The following is a 14,735-nucleotide window of genomic DNA, read 5'->3' as shown; positions in this document are numbered from 1 at the left end:
TGCTTTTATCTACATTTATTAATCACATTCAGAAAAACACTCACCTACTGATACTCACATCTGCATTTACATGCATTTAAATGTCACTGTGTTTCTGCAGATTATCAGATTGTGGTGTAAGAGAGGAAGGTTATGCTGCTCTGGCTGAAGCTCTGAAATCAAACCCATTATCAGAGCTGATGGAGCTGGATCTCAGAGGGAACAATCCTGGAGATTCAGGAGTAAAACTGCTCTATGAGTTACTAGATCATCCAGAATCTAAACTGAAGACACTGAGGTAAGTGTTTATCCAGTCATTTTTTTGTTTTTGTTAACTGTGTTAATTAAAATATTTGGTGTTTATTTGACAAACTTGTTTTATACTTATTTTTCTGTAGGTTGTTGGGTGCTGATGCAGAAAAAGCTTTCACTGATCTAAAGAAGGTTGTGAGTATAAACCTGTTAGTAGAGAGAGAGCTGGATCTGAGTCAGAAGATACATGGAGATTCAGGAGTGAAGAAGCTCTCAGAGCTACTGAAGGATCCACACTGCAGACCCACCACACTCAGGTGAGTGTAAAGTGTAAAGAGTGTAAAGAGATTGGTTAGGCCATTTTAATTTACATTATACATATTCACACCATCCAGTTTCATACTTACACCAAATGACTTCATACTTATTAGAAACAATCTTTGTTTTTATTATTTGCAGCTTGAGGAACTGCAACATTACAGCTAAAAGTTGTGCTGATCTGAAATCAGCTCTTGATGTAAATACATCACACCTGAAAGATCTGGATCTGAGTAACAATCAACTAGGAGATTCAGGAGTGATTCAGATCTCTCATCTACTGAAGAATCCACAGTTCAAACTCCACAAACTCACGTTAGTATTTAATGTTTTTTTTTTTTATAAATGACTAGATCATAAAAGTGCTGTGAAATTTATTACACAGTTATTATAAGTTATTATCTATGAAAGTAAAATATGAGCCAGCAGCAAATTTAAATAATTAAATATTTTCTTATTTCTCCAGATTATCAGATTGTGGTATAAGAGAGGAAGGTTATGCTGCTCTGGCTGAAGCTCTGAGATCAAACCCATTATCAGAGCTGATGGAGCTGGATCTCAGAGGGAACGATCCCGGAGATTCAGGAGTAAAACCGCTTGATGATCTACTACAGAATAAAAAAATTAAACTGAACACACTGAGGTAAAGATCTTTTCTAATATTATAATAAATTTAGTCATAAGTAAAAAAAAAATTCAGATCATGATGATTCATGCCTGACTTTTGGTTCTACAGCTTCAAGTCCATCCTTGGACATTAGTAACTAGAATATTTCTGTCTGAGAATTATCTAATCAGTTGTTATTGTTGATTTCTTCACTCCTGCCTCACAGATTTACTGTGGGTTTTGATTCTAAATTGGTGGTTCTTCCCATTCTGCAGGTTGTTGAGTGCTGCTGCAGAAGAAGCTTTCAATGATCTGAAGAAGGTTGTGAGTATAAACCTGTTAGTAGAGACAGAGTTTGATCTAAGTCAGAAGATAAATGAAGATTCAGGAGTTAAGAAGCTCTCAGATCTACTGAAGGATCCACACTGCAGACCCACCACACTCAGGTGAACTATTATAAATTGTTTTCATGTAAATGGTAAATTTACTGACTTTTTTCTTAGTAAGTTTTTAGTATGAACAAGTATGTAGCAATCACAAATATATGGTCACACTGTTGTGTAAATGTAGTTAGAAAGTTAATTGTTTGGTTCTTTTCTACTTAGCACTCTGGGAGGTTGAGTAATACTGTGCAGGAGATCAGCTCAGAAAGAAACTAAGACCAAGTCAAAAGCAGAGACAGATCTCATCTCCATTCAGGAAAACAGTATTAATATAGCAGGCTACTGTGGCATTTTACAATGCAATGCTACTACTCAGTTTAAAGAAGAAAAGGACCTTTTGATGTATAATATTATGGGTTACTGAGCACTCAAGATTCTTTAAAATAAGTCATTGTTTACATGAAATGATCCAGCAGCCTACTATGGCTAAATAGCTAATAATACAACAATACATAATGACTTACCTGAACTGAGATTGCCCGCATTCTCCACCATTTGTTAGAACATCAAGTTCTTTAAAAAAAACTTGCTGCTCAGATCTTTTACTCCAGTGTCAATTGCTGAGCATGAGAAGGGGGCGTCCTCAAAACCTTGTGTGTGCACGGGAAGATACTCATCACACACAGAGTAAAACTTCCAGTTTATTATATGAATGGTGCAAGCTTATATAGTTGGTGTAGTACGTGAGAAATGTGATTTCTAAACTTGGTTGAATTTTAATGGTAGGGCACAAAGAGAACTATTTACGAGCATAGCCTAGAGCCAAATGGTCAGGGTGCTGGGGTTGGAGGGACATAAAACCTGTTAACACAGGTGCGGTGGTCAACTATTGCTGAAATTGCAGGAAACTGAACATAACTGATTAATCCACTTTTTTAATTTCACACTTTCTTCTGCTTGATTGTATTTTCAGACTCAGTCAGTGTAATCTGACAGATGAAGGATGTTTAGCTCTGTTCCAAGTTCTATCATCAGATTCCTTCACTGTGAGCGAACTCGACCTGAGTAACAATCAGATTCAGGATTCAGGAGTCAGACTCATTTCTGATCTACTTAACAATCCAAACTGTAAACTACACACTGTGGGGTAAGTATGAATTAAACACCTCCCCGCAGACAGCCCAGTGCCACATAAACATTTATTTAACTGACAAAGGTACAAAATAATTGCTACTGTTTTTTTTCTGACCAACTTCATTGTGCTTTCTAACTATAAACAAATTTACAATTTGATGCCTGCAATGCACTCAAAGTTCAAATTACACAATTTTGGAAACATTCCACAATTAGCTGGTGAACGGGTAACAGGTGAGGAAATCACGATTTGGTATAAACATTTTTTTACTTCGTTCAGAAACATTTTACATTTGTCAATGCAAGATAACAAATAATTGTGAAAGGTTCAAGCAATCTGGAGAAACCTCAATTTATTTAGAGCAAAGCAGGAAACACTATTAGATGACTGAATTTTGAGCCCTCATATGGCATTACATAAAAAACAGTCATCCTACTGTAATAAATATATCTACATGAGCTTGAGAGTACTTCAGAAAACCACTGTCACTTAACACAGTTCACCACTGCAAGGAATGCAACCTGAAACACTATTACACAGGGGTAAACACGCCTCTGGCTCAACTTTTTAAGTGTAATGCAGGCGTTAAATTCAAAATGTTTTTTATATTTGATTCAGTAGAATTAACAAATCACAGATTCTTTTTTACTGCATTTTACAAAAGTTTTTATTTTAACTACTAACTAACCAAAGTACTGATGATGACCAGATAATTATGGCTCAGCATTGGTTTAAATACAGGAGACTGATTACACTGATCAGTCCATTTAATTTTACACTTTCTTCTGCTTGATTGTATTTTCAGACTCAGTCAGTGTAATATGACAGATAAAGGATGTTCAGCTTTGTTCCAAGTTCTCTCATCAGATTCCTCCACTGTGAGAAAACTCGACCTGAGTAACAATCAGATTCAGGATTCGGGAGTCAGACTCATTTCTGATCTACTTAAGAATCCAAACTGTAAACTACTAAGTGTGAGGTAAGTCTGAATAGTTCAGTGGGGCCCTCAACATAAATTCAACCAACAACCAAATGTATTTCAAGCATAAATACAGTCTAAAGTCGACCAACCATACATACACCCTCCAAGATACATGTAGTCATGTGAAATAAATAGGACACTCCATGAAAACCTTTAATCATTAAACTTGGATATTTATTTTATTAGAAATATCTGATTTGTAAAAAGAAATGTTATTGTATTACTTTTATTACTCCTTAAAAAGGCTAAAGTTACAACCCCAAATCAGAAAAAAGACCAGACAAAACGTGAAATATCTTCATCCTGTCTGCAATAAAATAAAAGTCAAAGTAAATGTAAGAAACTCTGATAAATGATTTCTGCAGATTATCAGATTGTGGTGTAGGAGAGGAAGGTTATGCTGCTCTGGCTGAAGCTCTGAGATCAAACCCATCATCAGAGCTGATGGAGCTGGATCTCAGAGGGAACGATCCTGGAGATTCGGGAGTTAAACCGCTCGGTAATTTATTACAGGATTCAGACTGTACACTGCAGAAACTGAGGTAAGTTATTTAAATTCAATTCATTTAGACTAGAAGGTGTATAGTAATGAAGTAATAATACTTTGTTACAGTACTTAAGTAGTTTTATGGAGTATCTGTACTTTACTGGAGTATAAACATTTTCGGCAACTTTTACTTTACTTTACTACATTTCCTATAGAAAATGTACACTTCTACTCACCGTACATTTACCGTATGTAAATTCGTTACTCGTTACTACAAAATAAAATGACAAGATTTTTTTTAGCTAAATGATGTGAGAAATGTGACAGACTGCACGCAGGTTTGGCAAATCAGCGGTTGTAAATGAGATCAGCGGTTAAACACATTATTGCGCAGATGCAAACAAAAGTTCTGAAGTGAAGCATGTCGTTCGGAAATACCGACATTTCAGAACCTCCCCATCCAACACACTGATGTAAGTTAAGAATGAATAACAAAGTGAAACCACAGCATCATTGTTTTTTCCTATTTTTAGCATTAACATTGTTCAGATATCAGCTAACATTTTCAATTACATTCTAACCAACAGTAAAACGTTTCATTAAATTTGTATGGAATTTCTTCAGTGCAGACAAGAAGAGACGTCCGTCATTTTTAAAAACTCACCTGCCGACTAACATTTCCTCAGATAACTTACACCTGTATTAATTCTGCCAAAATGCAGTTTTTTTTATAATCTCAGACTTGAATGTACAACCCAAATAATAAAAAAAAGGGACAGTATAGAAAATGCAAATAAAACTAGAGATTGCATTTCCGGAGAAAATGCGAGTGTGATTGCCGTGTGCCGGTCGGCGGGCGTACGCGCTTATCCGAACGCCGTATCTAAGCTGGGAGCAGCGTCGATGGGCCGGACGGCTCAGAGTCGGAACGGCGTCGACGTCCGGACATCTCAGAAACGGGCGTGACAGGCGGGCGGGGCTGCGTATGACCATGCTGTATCCAAGTTGGGGTGTCATTAACTGCCCGGATGATTTACAGTTGGAACGGCGTTGATATCTCAAAATATTAAAAAAACGGGCGTGGCAGGCGGGCGGGGCTGCGTATGACCATGCTGTATCCAAGTCGGGGTGTCATCAGTGGGCTAAACAAATTAGAGTTGGAACGGCGTTATCTCGAAATATAAAAAAAAACGGGCGTGGCAGGCGGGCGGGGCTGTGTATGACCATGCTGTATCCAGGTTGGGGTGTCATTAACTGCCCGGATGATTTACAGTTGGAACGGCGTTGATATCTCGAAATTTCCAAAAAATAAATGGAAGTGAATGGGACAAAAAAACGGGCGTGGCGGGCGAACGGGCAGGTGGATCCAAAAGCTTTCTTCACGAAGTGGTGGCATTAACGGGCCGGACGATTTAGAGTTGGAACGGCGTCGATATCTCAAAATTTTTCGAAAATGAATGGAAGTCAATGGGACCAAAAAACGCTACAAAAACGGGCGTGGCGGGCGAACGGGCGGGCGGATCGAAAAGCTGTATACAAGCGCTCTATTGCCGTATGGGCCGGACGATTTTGCGCTAGAACGGGGTCGATATCTCGAAAACTGCGGACGAAGAAAGGCGGACAAAAAAGTGGTGGAATAATAAAAATAAAAATATGACTAACGGATAACAATAGTGTGCTTGCCTTTAGGCAATCACACTAATAAAATGTGTTTCTAACATTTACATCGATTCTTATTTTATTTTATGCAGGCAGGGCTTTTTTTCCCAAAGGGATGAATTTTTGGTTGAAAAGTTTGTGAACCCTTTAGAATTTTCTATATTTTTGCATAAATATGACCTAAAACATCATCAGATTTTTACTGTATTTTTACTATAAGTCCTAAAAGTAGATAAAGAGAACCCAGTTAAACAAATGAGACAAAAATATTATACTTGGTCACTTATTTATTGAGAAAAATGCTTCAATATTACATATTTGTGAGTATGTGAACCTCTAGGATTAGCAGTTAATTTGAAGGTGAAATTAGAGTCAGGTGTTTTCAATCAATGGAATGACAATCAGGTGTGAGTGGGCACCCCGTTTTATTTAAAGAACAGGGATCTAGCAAAATCTGCTCTTCACAACACGTTTGTGGAAGTGTATCATGGCACGAACAAAGAAGATTTCCGAGGACCTCAGAAAAAGAGTTGTTGATGCTCATCAGACTGGAAAAGGTTACAAAACCATCTCTAAAGAGTTCGGACTCCATCAATCCACAGTCAGACAGATTGTGTACAAATGGAGGAAATTCAAGTCCATTGTTACCCTCCCCAGGAGTGGTCGACCAACAAAGATCACTCCAAGAGCAAGGCGTGTAATAGTCGGCGAGGTCACAAATGACCCCAGGGTAACTTCTAAGCAACTGAAGGCCTCTCTCACATTGGCTAATGTTAATGTTCATGAGTCCACTATCAGGAGAACACTGAACAACAATGGTGTGCATGGCAGGGTTGCAAGGAGAAAGCCACTGCTCTCCAAAAAGAACATTGCTGCTTGTCTGCAGTTTGCTACAGATCACGTGGACAAGCCAGAAGGCTATTGGAAGAATGTTTTGTGGACGGATGAGACCAAAATAGAACTTTTTGGTTTAAATGCAAAGCGTTATGTTTGGAGAAAGGAAAACACTGCATTCCAGCATAAGAACCTTATCCTATCTGTGAAACATGGTGGTGGTAGTATCATGGTTTGGGCTTGTTTTGCTGCATCTGGGCCAGGACGGCTTGCCATCATTGATGGAACAATGAATTTTGAATTATATCAGAGAATTCTTAAGGAAAATGTCAGGACATCTGTCCATGAACTGAATCTCAAGAGAAGGTGGGTCATGCAGCAAGACAACGACCCTAAGCACACAAGTAGTTCTAAAAAGAATGGTTAAAGAAGAATAAAGTTAATGTTTTGGAATGGCCAAGTCAAAGTCCTGACCTTAATCCAAACGAAATGTTGTGGAAGGACCTGAAGCGAGCAGTTAATGTGAGGAAACCCACCAACATCCCAGAGTTGAAGCTGTTCTGTACGGAGGAATGGGCTAAAATTCCTCCAAGCCGGTGTACAGGACTGATCAACAGTCCCAGAAACGTTTAGTTGCAGTTATTGCTGCAAAGGGGGGTCACACCAGATACTGAAAGCAAAGGTTCACATACTTTTGCCACTCACAAATATGTAATATTGAATCATTTTCCTCAATAAATAAATGACCAAGTATAATATTTTGGTCTCATTTGTTTAACTGGGTTCTCTTTATCTACTTTTAGGAAAATCTGATGATGTTTTAGGTCATATTTATGCAGAAATATAGAAAATTCTAAAGGGTTCACAAACTTTCAAGCACCACTGTACCTAGGAAGACCGAGGACATGACAGGATCTGTGTCCCCACCCCTGATACTTTTAGTCTTAGTACTCACGTTTGCAAATATGTTTATACCTATCCTGCTGCAGTGAAACTCTTAGAGTAAACGCTTGAGATGTGGTGAGGTGGGCTTCAGGATCTAGCAGGATCACGGTAGCACCCTGAAGTGTAAAGTGTAAGCTGTACATGTGTAAAGGTGACACTTATTCCCACCCTCTCCAGATCTAGTAGAAAAGGAGAGATGCCCCTACTCCTAGGCAAGTAAATAACTATAATAAACAATGAGCAAAGGTATAACAAATGTAATTATTTATTATGAGAATTACATTAATATTTCGATTAAAGTTCGCACTGTTGTTCCGTTTCAATTTCAGTTCAAATGTCAACACATTCAGTTCATTATTAATGTTGTACAATGAATAACAAAAAAACAAGTTGTTCCAATTTCTCAGTTATTTGGGTATTATATAACTACAGTCCGTACTTTCTCTTAAAACGTTCAAGCTGTATTGTCACAGTTCACATTCATGAGTTCCCATTCACAATAAACTGAAAACGGTTTTACCCTTCAAATACTGCACTAATAACAGAATAAAGCAATAAGCCACAAGAGACTGTGTGTTACTGCGATTTTATAAGCTATGAAACCTTATTGCTTTTATAAAACCGTGGTCAACATAAAATATAATAAAATACAACAATGTTCAACTTATAAATGTTTTTATTTACAAAAACACTTACAGAAAGCATTCTTCCATGAAATCAGGTAGGCCGTTAACAGTGTTGCTAGGCAACAGAAGGGCGAACATAACATTTGCAATAAACATTCCTCCATAAACACTATTACACTATTTCTTAATTGAAACACCCGATTAATGATCAGGATTACTGTTCATATTAATCTGGACATTTCCATGAATAGTACATGACTTAAAATAGTGTTCAAACAAGTTTGTACTTTTTCTTTTCAGTGGCGTATTAATATGGAATGATGTGAGGTGGTCATAGGTGTGCATATATCGGGGATTTTACAACGGCTTCGAACGCGGCTCAGCCAATCAGATTTTAGGATCGAAACTATCCGTTTTATAACATTTAATAACACAGATCAGTTCAGTTAAAGAACCTATATAACTCAGTCTCTGTGACCTATTAATCAATGAACATCGATAACCAGTCTATACTGGTGGGATACTCACTAAAAGATGTCAGAGAGAAGTGGGTCCACGCAGCCTCGCACACACACACACACACCCACATACACGCTGAAAATGGCGAGCGTTGTGACTCTCCCCAATCAGTCACTTTTTGGAAGATGTGGGTTTTGTTAGTGTGATGGACAAAATAGCAGAAATGGAAGAATTTGGGTGTGGGGCAAATAGTTTTTCACAGCTCTGTATTAAATCAGGGGACTAATCACTTTTTACTGTAATTCTAGTTGAGAATGTTTAAGTGATTTTCAAAACTGCTAGTTTATTTTAGGCCGTACAGTGCCTGAAATCACCTATCACTATTTTGTCTAACATCAATAGATTAATGCTAAAGTGTAAAATCCACATAATTACTTTAAATGTTTTTAAAATGTTTAGAAACATGCAGAGCTATTGATTAAAACTAGATTTTTTTTTTGTCTGTGATTTTCTTTATTTATGTCTGTATGTAAGAAATGTAAACTGTACTTTTAGTATCCTGTACAGAATGTGACCGGATTACCATCCAGAATCAGCTTCGTGAATTATGAGAGTTTTAATATGTGTTAATATAATCGTAAACATGATCTTGTTTGTCTTTGTAGGTTGGTAAAAACTAACGATGCTGAGAAAGCAGTAAAGTCTCTGACTGATAAACTTAATAAGAACCCGTTACTGCAGAGTGAGCTGAATCTAACTCACAAAATAAAAGGAGATCCTGGAATGACATTGTTTTCTGCTCTACTGAAAGATCCACATTTCAGACCAAAGAAACTAAAGTACGATATTTTATTCAATCATTTGCTTCTAAAATAGTCGTTCATAATTCACATGTTAATATTTTACTGAATCTGAATCTGCTGTACAGTGTGTTGAAACAGTATTTACCCTTTTCTTTATTTCTTATATTTTTGCATATTTGTCACATTTCTTTGTTTACCACAAGAGATTTTTCTTTTGCTCATCCCTTGATCTTAGGTCCATAATCAATTTGATAAGCCTCTGTTTGATATTCTCACTACCCTGTTTAAGAAAACTATTTAACAGAGGAGCAGAAATGCATTAAGAAGTGTATATATATATTTTTTTTTACTTACACTGATGGGGCGACACGGTGGCTAAGTGGGTAGCACTGTCGCCTCACAGCAAGAACGTCCAAGAATGTCCTGGGTTCAATCCCCAGGTGGGGTCTGGGTCCTTTCTGTGTGGAGTTTGCATGTTCTCCCCTTATCCGAGTGGGTTTCCTCCGGGTGCTCCGGTTTTCTTCCACAGTCCAAAGACATGCAAGTGAGGTGAATTGGAGACACTACATTGTCCATTACTGTGTTGGATATAAACTTGAGAACTGATGAATCTTGTGTAATGAGTAACTACCGTTCCTGTCATGAATGTACCCAAAGTGTAAAACATGATGTTAAAATTCTAATAAACAAACAAACAAACTTACACTGATGAACATCCACAAACATTCACTGATTTCAGCTGAAAAATTAAGTTTTTCGAGTTGTTCTATTTACTGAGAACTTGATACTGTTTCTTAGTGACATTTAAATATGTAGAATTTAAAGTAAAAATCAAGAAAACAAATAAAGACAATTTCTAATAGCGCCCTCTCTCTGCAGGTTGTGTGGGTGCAGATTAAAAGAGAAAAGCTGCACTACTCTGGTTTCAGCTCTCAGTATAAACCCATCACACCTGACTGATCTGGATCTGAGTAAAAATCCAATAGAAAACTCAGGAGTGAAGAAGCTCGTTCCTCTACTGCAGAATCATCAATACAAACTGAAACGACTCAGGTAAGTTCAGTGATATTATTATATACACATATTTAATAGAAATGAACAGTGATGACATCAGTGGTGTCACTGTCTAGTGTACCAGCATTTTAGGAGCAAAACATTGGTCTGTTTTTCTAACAGGGACTAGAACCTCCTGCTTTTGTAGTTCTTTTATTGTGCACCACATCAGGAAATGTAGATAAATCACAAGATTACCTTTTACATGTACATCCTAATACACATTGGCTTTAACTTTGGTCATATATTCAACTCCTGGCTGGCTAGAAAATTTTTTATTCATCATTAAGTTTTGCTGACGACACCACGGTGATTGGACTCATCAGTAACAACGATGAGACAGCCTACAGGGAGGAAGTACAGCACCTGGCCACATGGTGTGAGGACAACAACCTGCTCCTTAATACAAACAAAACTAAGGAGCTCATTGTGGATTTCAGGAGGGAAGGAGGAGGCATGCACGACCCCATCCACATCGACCAGACAGCTGTTGAACGTGTCTCCAGCTTTAAGTTCTTGGGGACCCACATATCGGAGGACCTGTCCTGGACCACCAACACCTCCAGCTTGGTCAAGAAGGCTCACCAGCGCCTCTTCTTCCAGAGGACACTCAGGAAACACCACCTATCTTCAGCCATCCTGGTGAACTTTTAACACTGTGCAATTGAAAATATCCTGACCAGCTGTATCACAGTCTGGTATGGGAACTGCACTGTTGCAAACCGCAAGGCACTGCAACGAGTGGTGAAATTGGCCCAGTGTATCACAGGGACTCCACTTCCACCCATTGAGGACGTTTAGAGGAAACGCTGTCTGCGTCGAGCTCGCAGCATTCTTAAGGACTCCTCCCACCCTGCACACAGACTATTTGCCCTTTTGCCGGACAAATACTACTCGATTAAGGAACACCTTTTTCCCCAGAGCTGTCTTCATATTGAACTCTTTCCTCCTTTTTATCCTTTTTCTGCTAGGTATATCATTGGTACATACCTCATACCTCATTTGTAAATAAATTCCATATATACCGTATACATCTGCTTACCATGTTTTATATATACATTCCTCTATCATGTCCATAGCACCTTAATCTGCACCTTACTCTGTATATTGTTTTTAGCTGTATATCTTGTCTATAATACATTCAGTAATATATTCAACTTCATAGATCTTGTTCATACCACTGCTATTTACCCACTGTAAATAATGCATATCATAGATACCATATATCCTGCACTTTCTGCTTATTGCACTTCTGGTTAGATGCTAAACTGCAGTGGGGTGATGATGTGGCAGCAGTGGGGTGATGATAAGGCAGCAGTGGGATGATAATGAGGCAGCAGTGGGGTGAAGATGTGGCAGCAGTGGGGTGATGATGTGGCAGCAGTGTGGTGATGTGGCAGTGTTTAGGTTAGTTGAAAACCAGGCAAGCAGCTGCATTTTGAATGAGTTGAAAGGGTTTAATAGTGGACATAGGACAGGACATGCCTACATCCACCAGGAGCAGAAAACAAATGGAAGACACAGATTACAATGATAATAATTACAATCATTAAAAGTTCTTCACCAAAGACAGATGAGACTCAGAACCCTGAGCAATAAGAATTCCTGATTTCTACACTGAGAGAAACAGGCTCAATATTTTCTACACAATCAGGTTCAGGTTTCAGCTCCATGATGAAAGAATTCAGGAGAAACTCGAGCTGCTTTAGAAAAACTTTTATTCTAATATTAATATTTAAATACTCATAAAGATCCTAAAGTTCTGATTCACTGTTTATGATTCTACTTACAGACTGAGTGATTGTGAGATCTCAGATGAAGGTTATGTTGCTCTGGCTGGAGCTCTGATGTTAAACCCCTCATCACATCTAACTGATCTGGATCTCAGTGGAAATAATCCAGGAACAAAAGAACTGAAGATGTTTAATGATTTATTAAAGAAACCAAACTCTAAACTGAGAGTGAGGTGAGTAACCTTAACTTCTTGTGTTTAAATCAGATGAACAAAGATTTATTATTTACAAAATCATTTTGTATAATTTTGGTGAAGCACCAACACTGCTAAAAAGTTTAATATGAACTTTCATTACTCATCAAAAGAAAATTAAACCCTGCTGGTTAAGTGATGTGATTAGTAATTAACTATATTTACTTGGTATTAAAGCTCGTACATCTATTATTTTATGGTATAAATGTAAAATATCTCAGGTGTACATTTGCATTTCTTAAGTCTACCAGACTACAGCAAGCGTGTGGATAAAAAAGTAAAAATGGAAAAAATACAGACTGTTACGATTGCAAAGTGTAAATTCAACTGTAGAACATACCAATTCAACATTAACAATTAAAAATATTATAAATATTAAAAGCTTTAGGTGGAATCCACACTACATTCAATGAGGCTAATTTCTTGTAATATTATTATTATTTATTGTTCTGTAGATTTCTGAGTAGCCCTGAGATGGATAAAGCTTGTGATTATCTGAATAAAAAGGGTATAAACCCATTAGACCTGAGTGAGGTGGATCTGAGTGGAAAAAACCTTAAAGATTCAGGAGTTAAACATTTATCGACTGTACTGAAGTATCCACACTGCATGATTACAAAACTCACGTAAGTTTATTCACTACAGAGTAAATAAAACCTTTTTTGGGGTGGGGGTGGGGGGGGGGCTATACATGCTTTATACATGCTTTAATTTTACACCCACCAACATGTAGCTTATAATATTATATTATTTATAAATACATTTATTCAGATGTTCTTCTTCTCTCTCTGCAGCTTGAGGAACTGCAGCATTACAGATAAAAGTTGTACTGATCTGAAATCAGCTCTTGATGTAAATCCATCACACCTGAAAGATCTGGATCTGAGTAACAATCAACTAGGAGATCCAGGAGTGATTCACGTCTCTCATCTACTGAAGAATCCACAGATCAAACTCCACAAACTCACGTTAGTATTTTATTCTAATTTATTTATTACCAAATCATTGGTGGTGTGCTTTTCTCTACTTAAAGAAACAAATTATTTATAAGAGGAAATTAAAAGCCAAAAGTGAATTTACATTAGGGCTGGACGATATGGCTAAAATTTATATCACGATATAACTCCTAATTTCTGTCAATACGATATAATTCCGATATCGATATGAATAATACAAATGTCAGAAAAACTGCCAGGAACACCAACATTGAAAGGCTGTACCTGCAAACCTCTGAAAAATTTATTTGCAAAGTCTATGAAATTTCACCATTTACAACTACATAATATTTTAGCAATAATAATAATAATAATAATAATAATAATAATAAAAATAAATTAGCTTTCACCTTTTACTTGTATTCAGCATTTGTATACAGACAAAAACACGGCATCATTTTCAAATAAACATAAGCTTTGACAATATATCATATAATATATTAACATATGTCTTAACCAGAGGTGGAAAGAGTACTAAAATATTGTACTCAAGTAAAAGTACTATTACTTTAATGAATTTTTACTTAAGTACGAGTAAAGTTACTAGTCTAAAAATCTACTCAAGTAAAAGGTAACTCATTTAAAATGTACTCAGAGTAAACGTTACTTAGTTACTTTATTAACGGGGAGGGGGGGAGTCTCTTCTGTGTAATGCAAACAGGACAAGTGGATATAAATCTCACAATAGTTGTTTTTAATTCAAATATAATACAGTAGAAGAAACATGTTGATACAACATTTAAAACATTTAGGGGTGTGTAATGTGTCATTTTAGTCCCATAAAACTTTTTCAAACTGTATAACCACTAGTGATGTGTCGTAGAAATATTTGAATCTATTGAACGGCCCTTTAAACTGAAATAAAGAAATCGATTATGTATATATACGGCTCTTTAAAAGGAACCGAGACAAAAGATCCGACTCCCTGTCGCAGAATTCACTGCAGCAGTTTCCCAGACGCAAATTTCTTTAGCGTTTATTATTTTACTCAGTAACGGATCTTATTTAAAATGTAGCGAATTACAATTCTTAATACAAAACATACTTAAGTAAAAAAGTAAAATTATAGGCTGTGAAATCTACTTTAAAAAGTATGAGTACACAAAAAACAAAAAAGGACACTCAATTACAGTAAATGTAAATGTAATTCGTTACTTTCCACCTCTGGTCTTAACTAACTTTAATCCACAACATGGACTGATTATTATTTGTATGTAAACATTTTCGAACA

The 14,735-nt window shown here is 36.9% G+C and overlaps 1 protein-coding gene across 1 annotated transcript in view; it reads left to right on the top strand.

The window, feature by feature from the left end:
* The window catches only part of LOC134317022 (NLR family CARD domain-containing protein 3-like), an 87,870-nt gene that overhangs the window by 18,847 nt on the left and 54,288 nt on the right, over positions 1-14,735 (top strand). Inside the window, exons 5-8 of the mRNA XM_062997668.1 lie at positions 691-808; positions 1,529-1,602; positions 2,513-2,686; positions 3,480-3,653. Coding sequence (XP_062853738.1) covers positions 691-808; positions 1,529-1,602; positions 2,513-2,686; positions 3,480-3,653 — 540 coding nt within the window. The remainder of the gene's footprint in view (positions 1-690; positions 809-1,528; positions 1,603-2,512; positions 2,687-3,479; positions 3,654-14,735) is intronic.

This window comes from Trichomycterus rosablanca, chromosome 6, assembly GCF_030014385.1.
Source record: "Trichomycterus rosablanca isolate fTriRos1 chromosome 6, fTriRos1.hap1, whole genome shotgun sequence".
Lineage (NCBI taxonomy): Eukaryota > Metazoa > Chordata > Actinopteri > Siluriformes > Trichomycteridae > Trichomycterus > Trichomycterus rosablanca.
The sequence above is the reverse complement of the archived record's forward strand: the minus strand, read 5'-3'. Positions and strand labels throughout refer to the sequence as shown.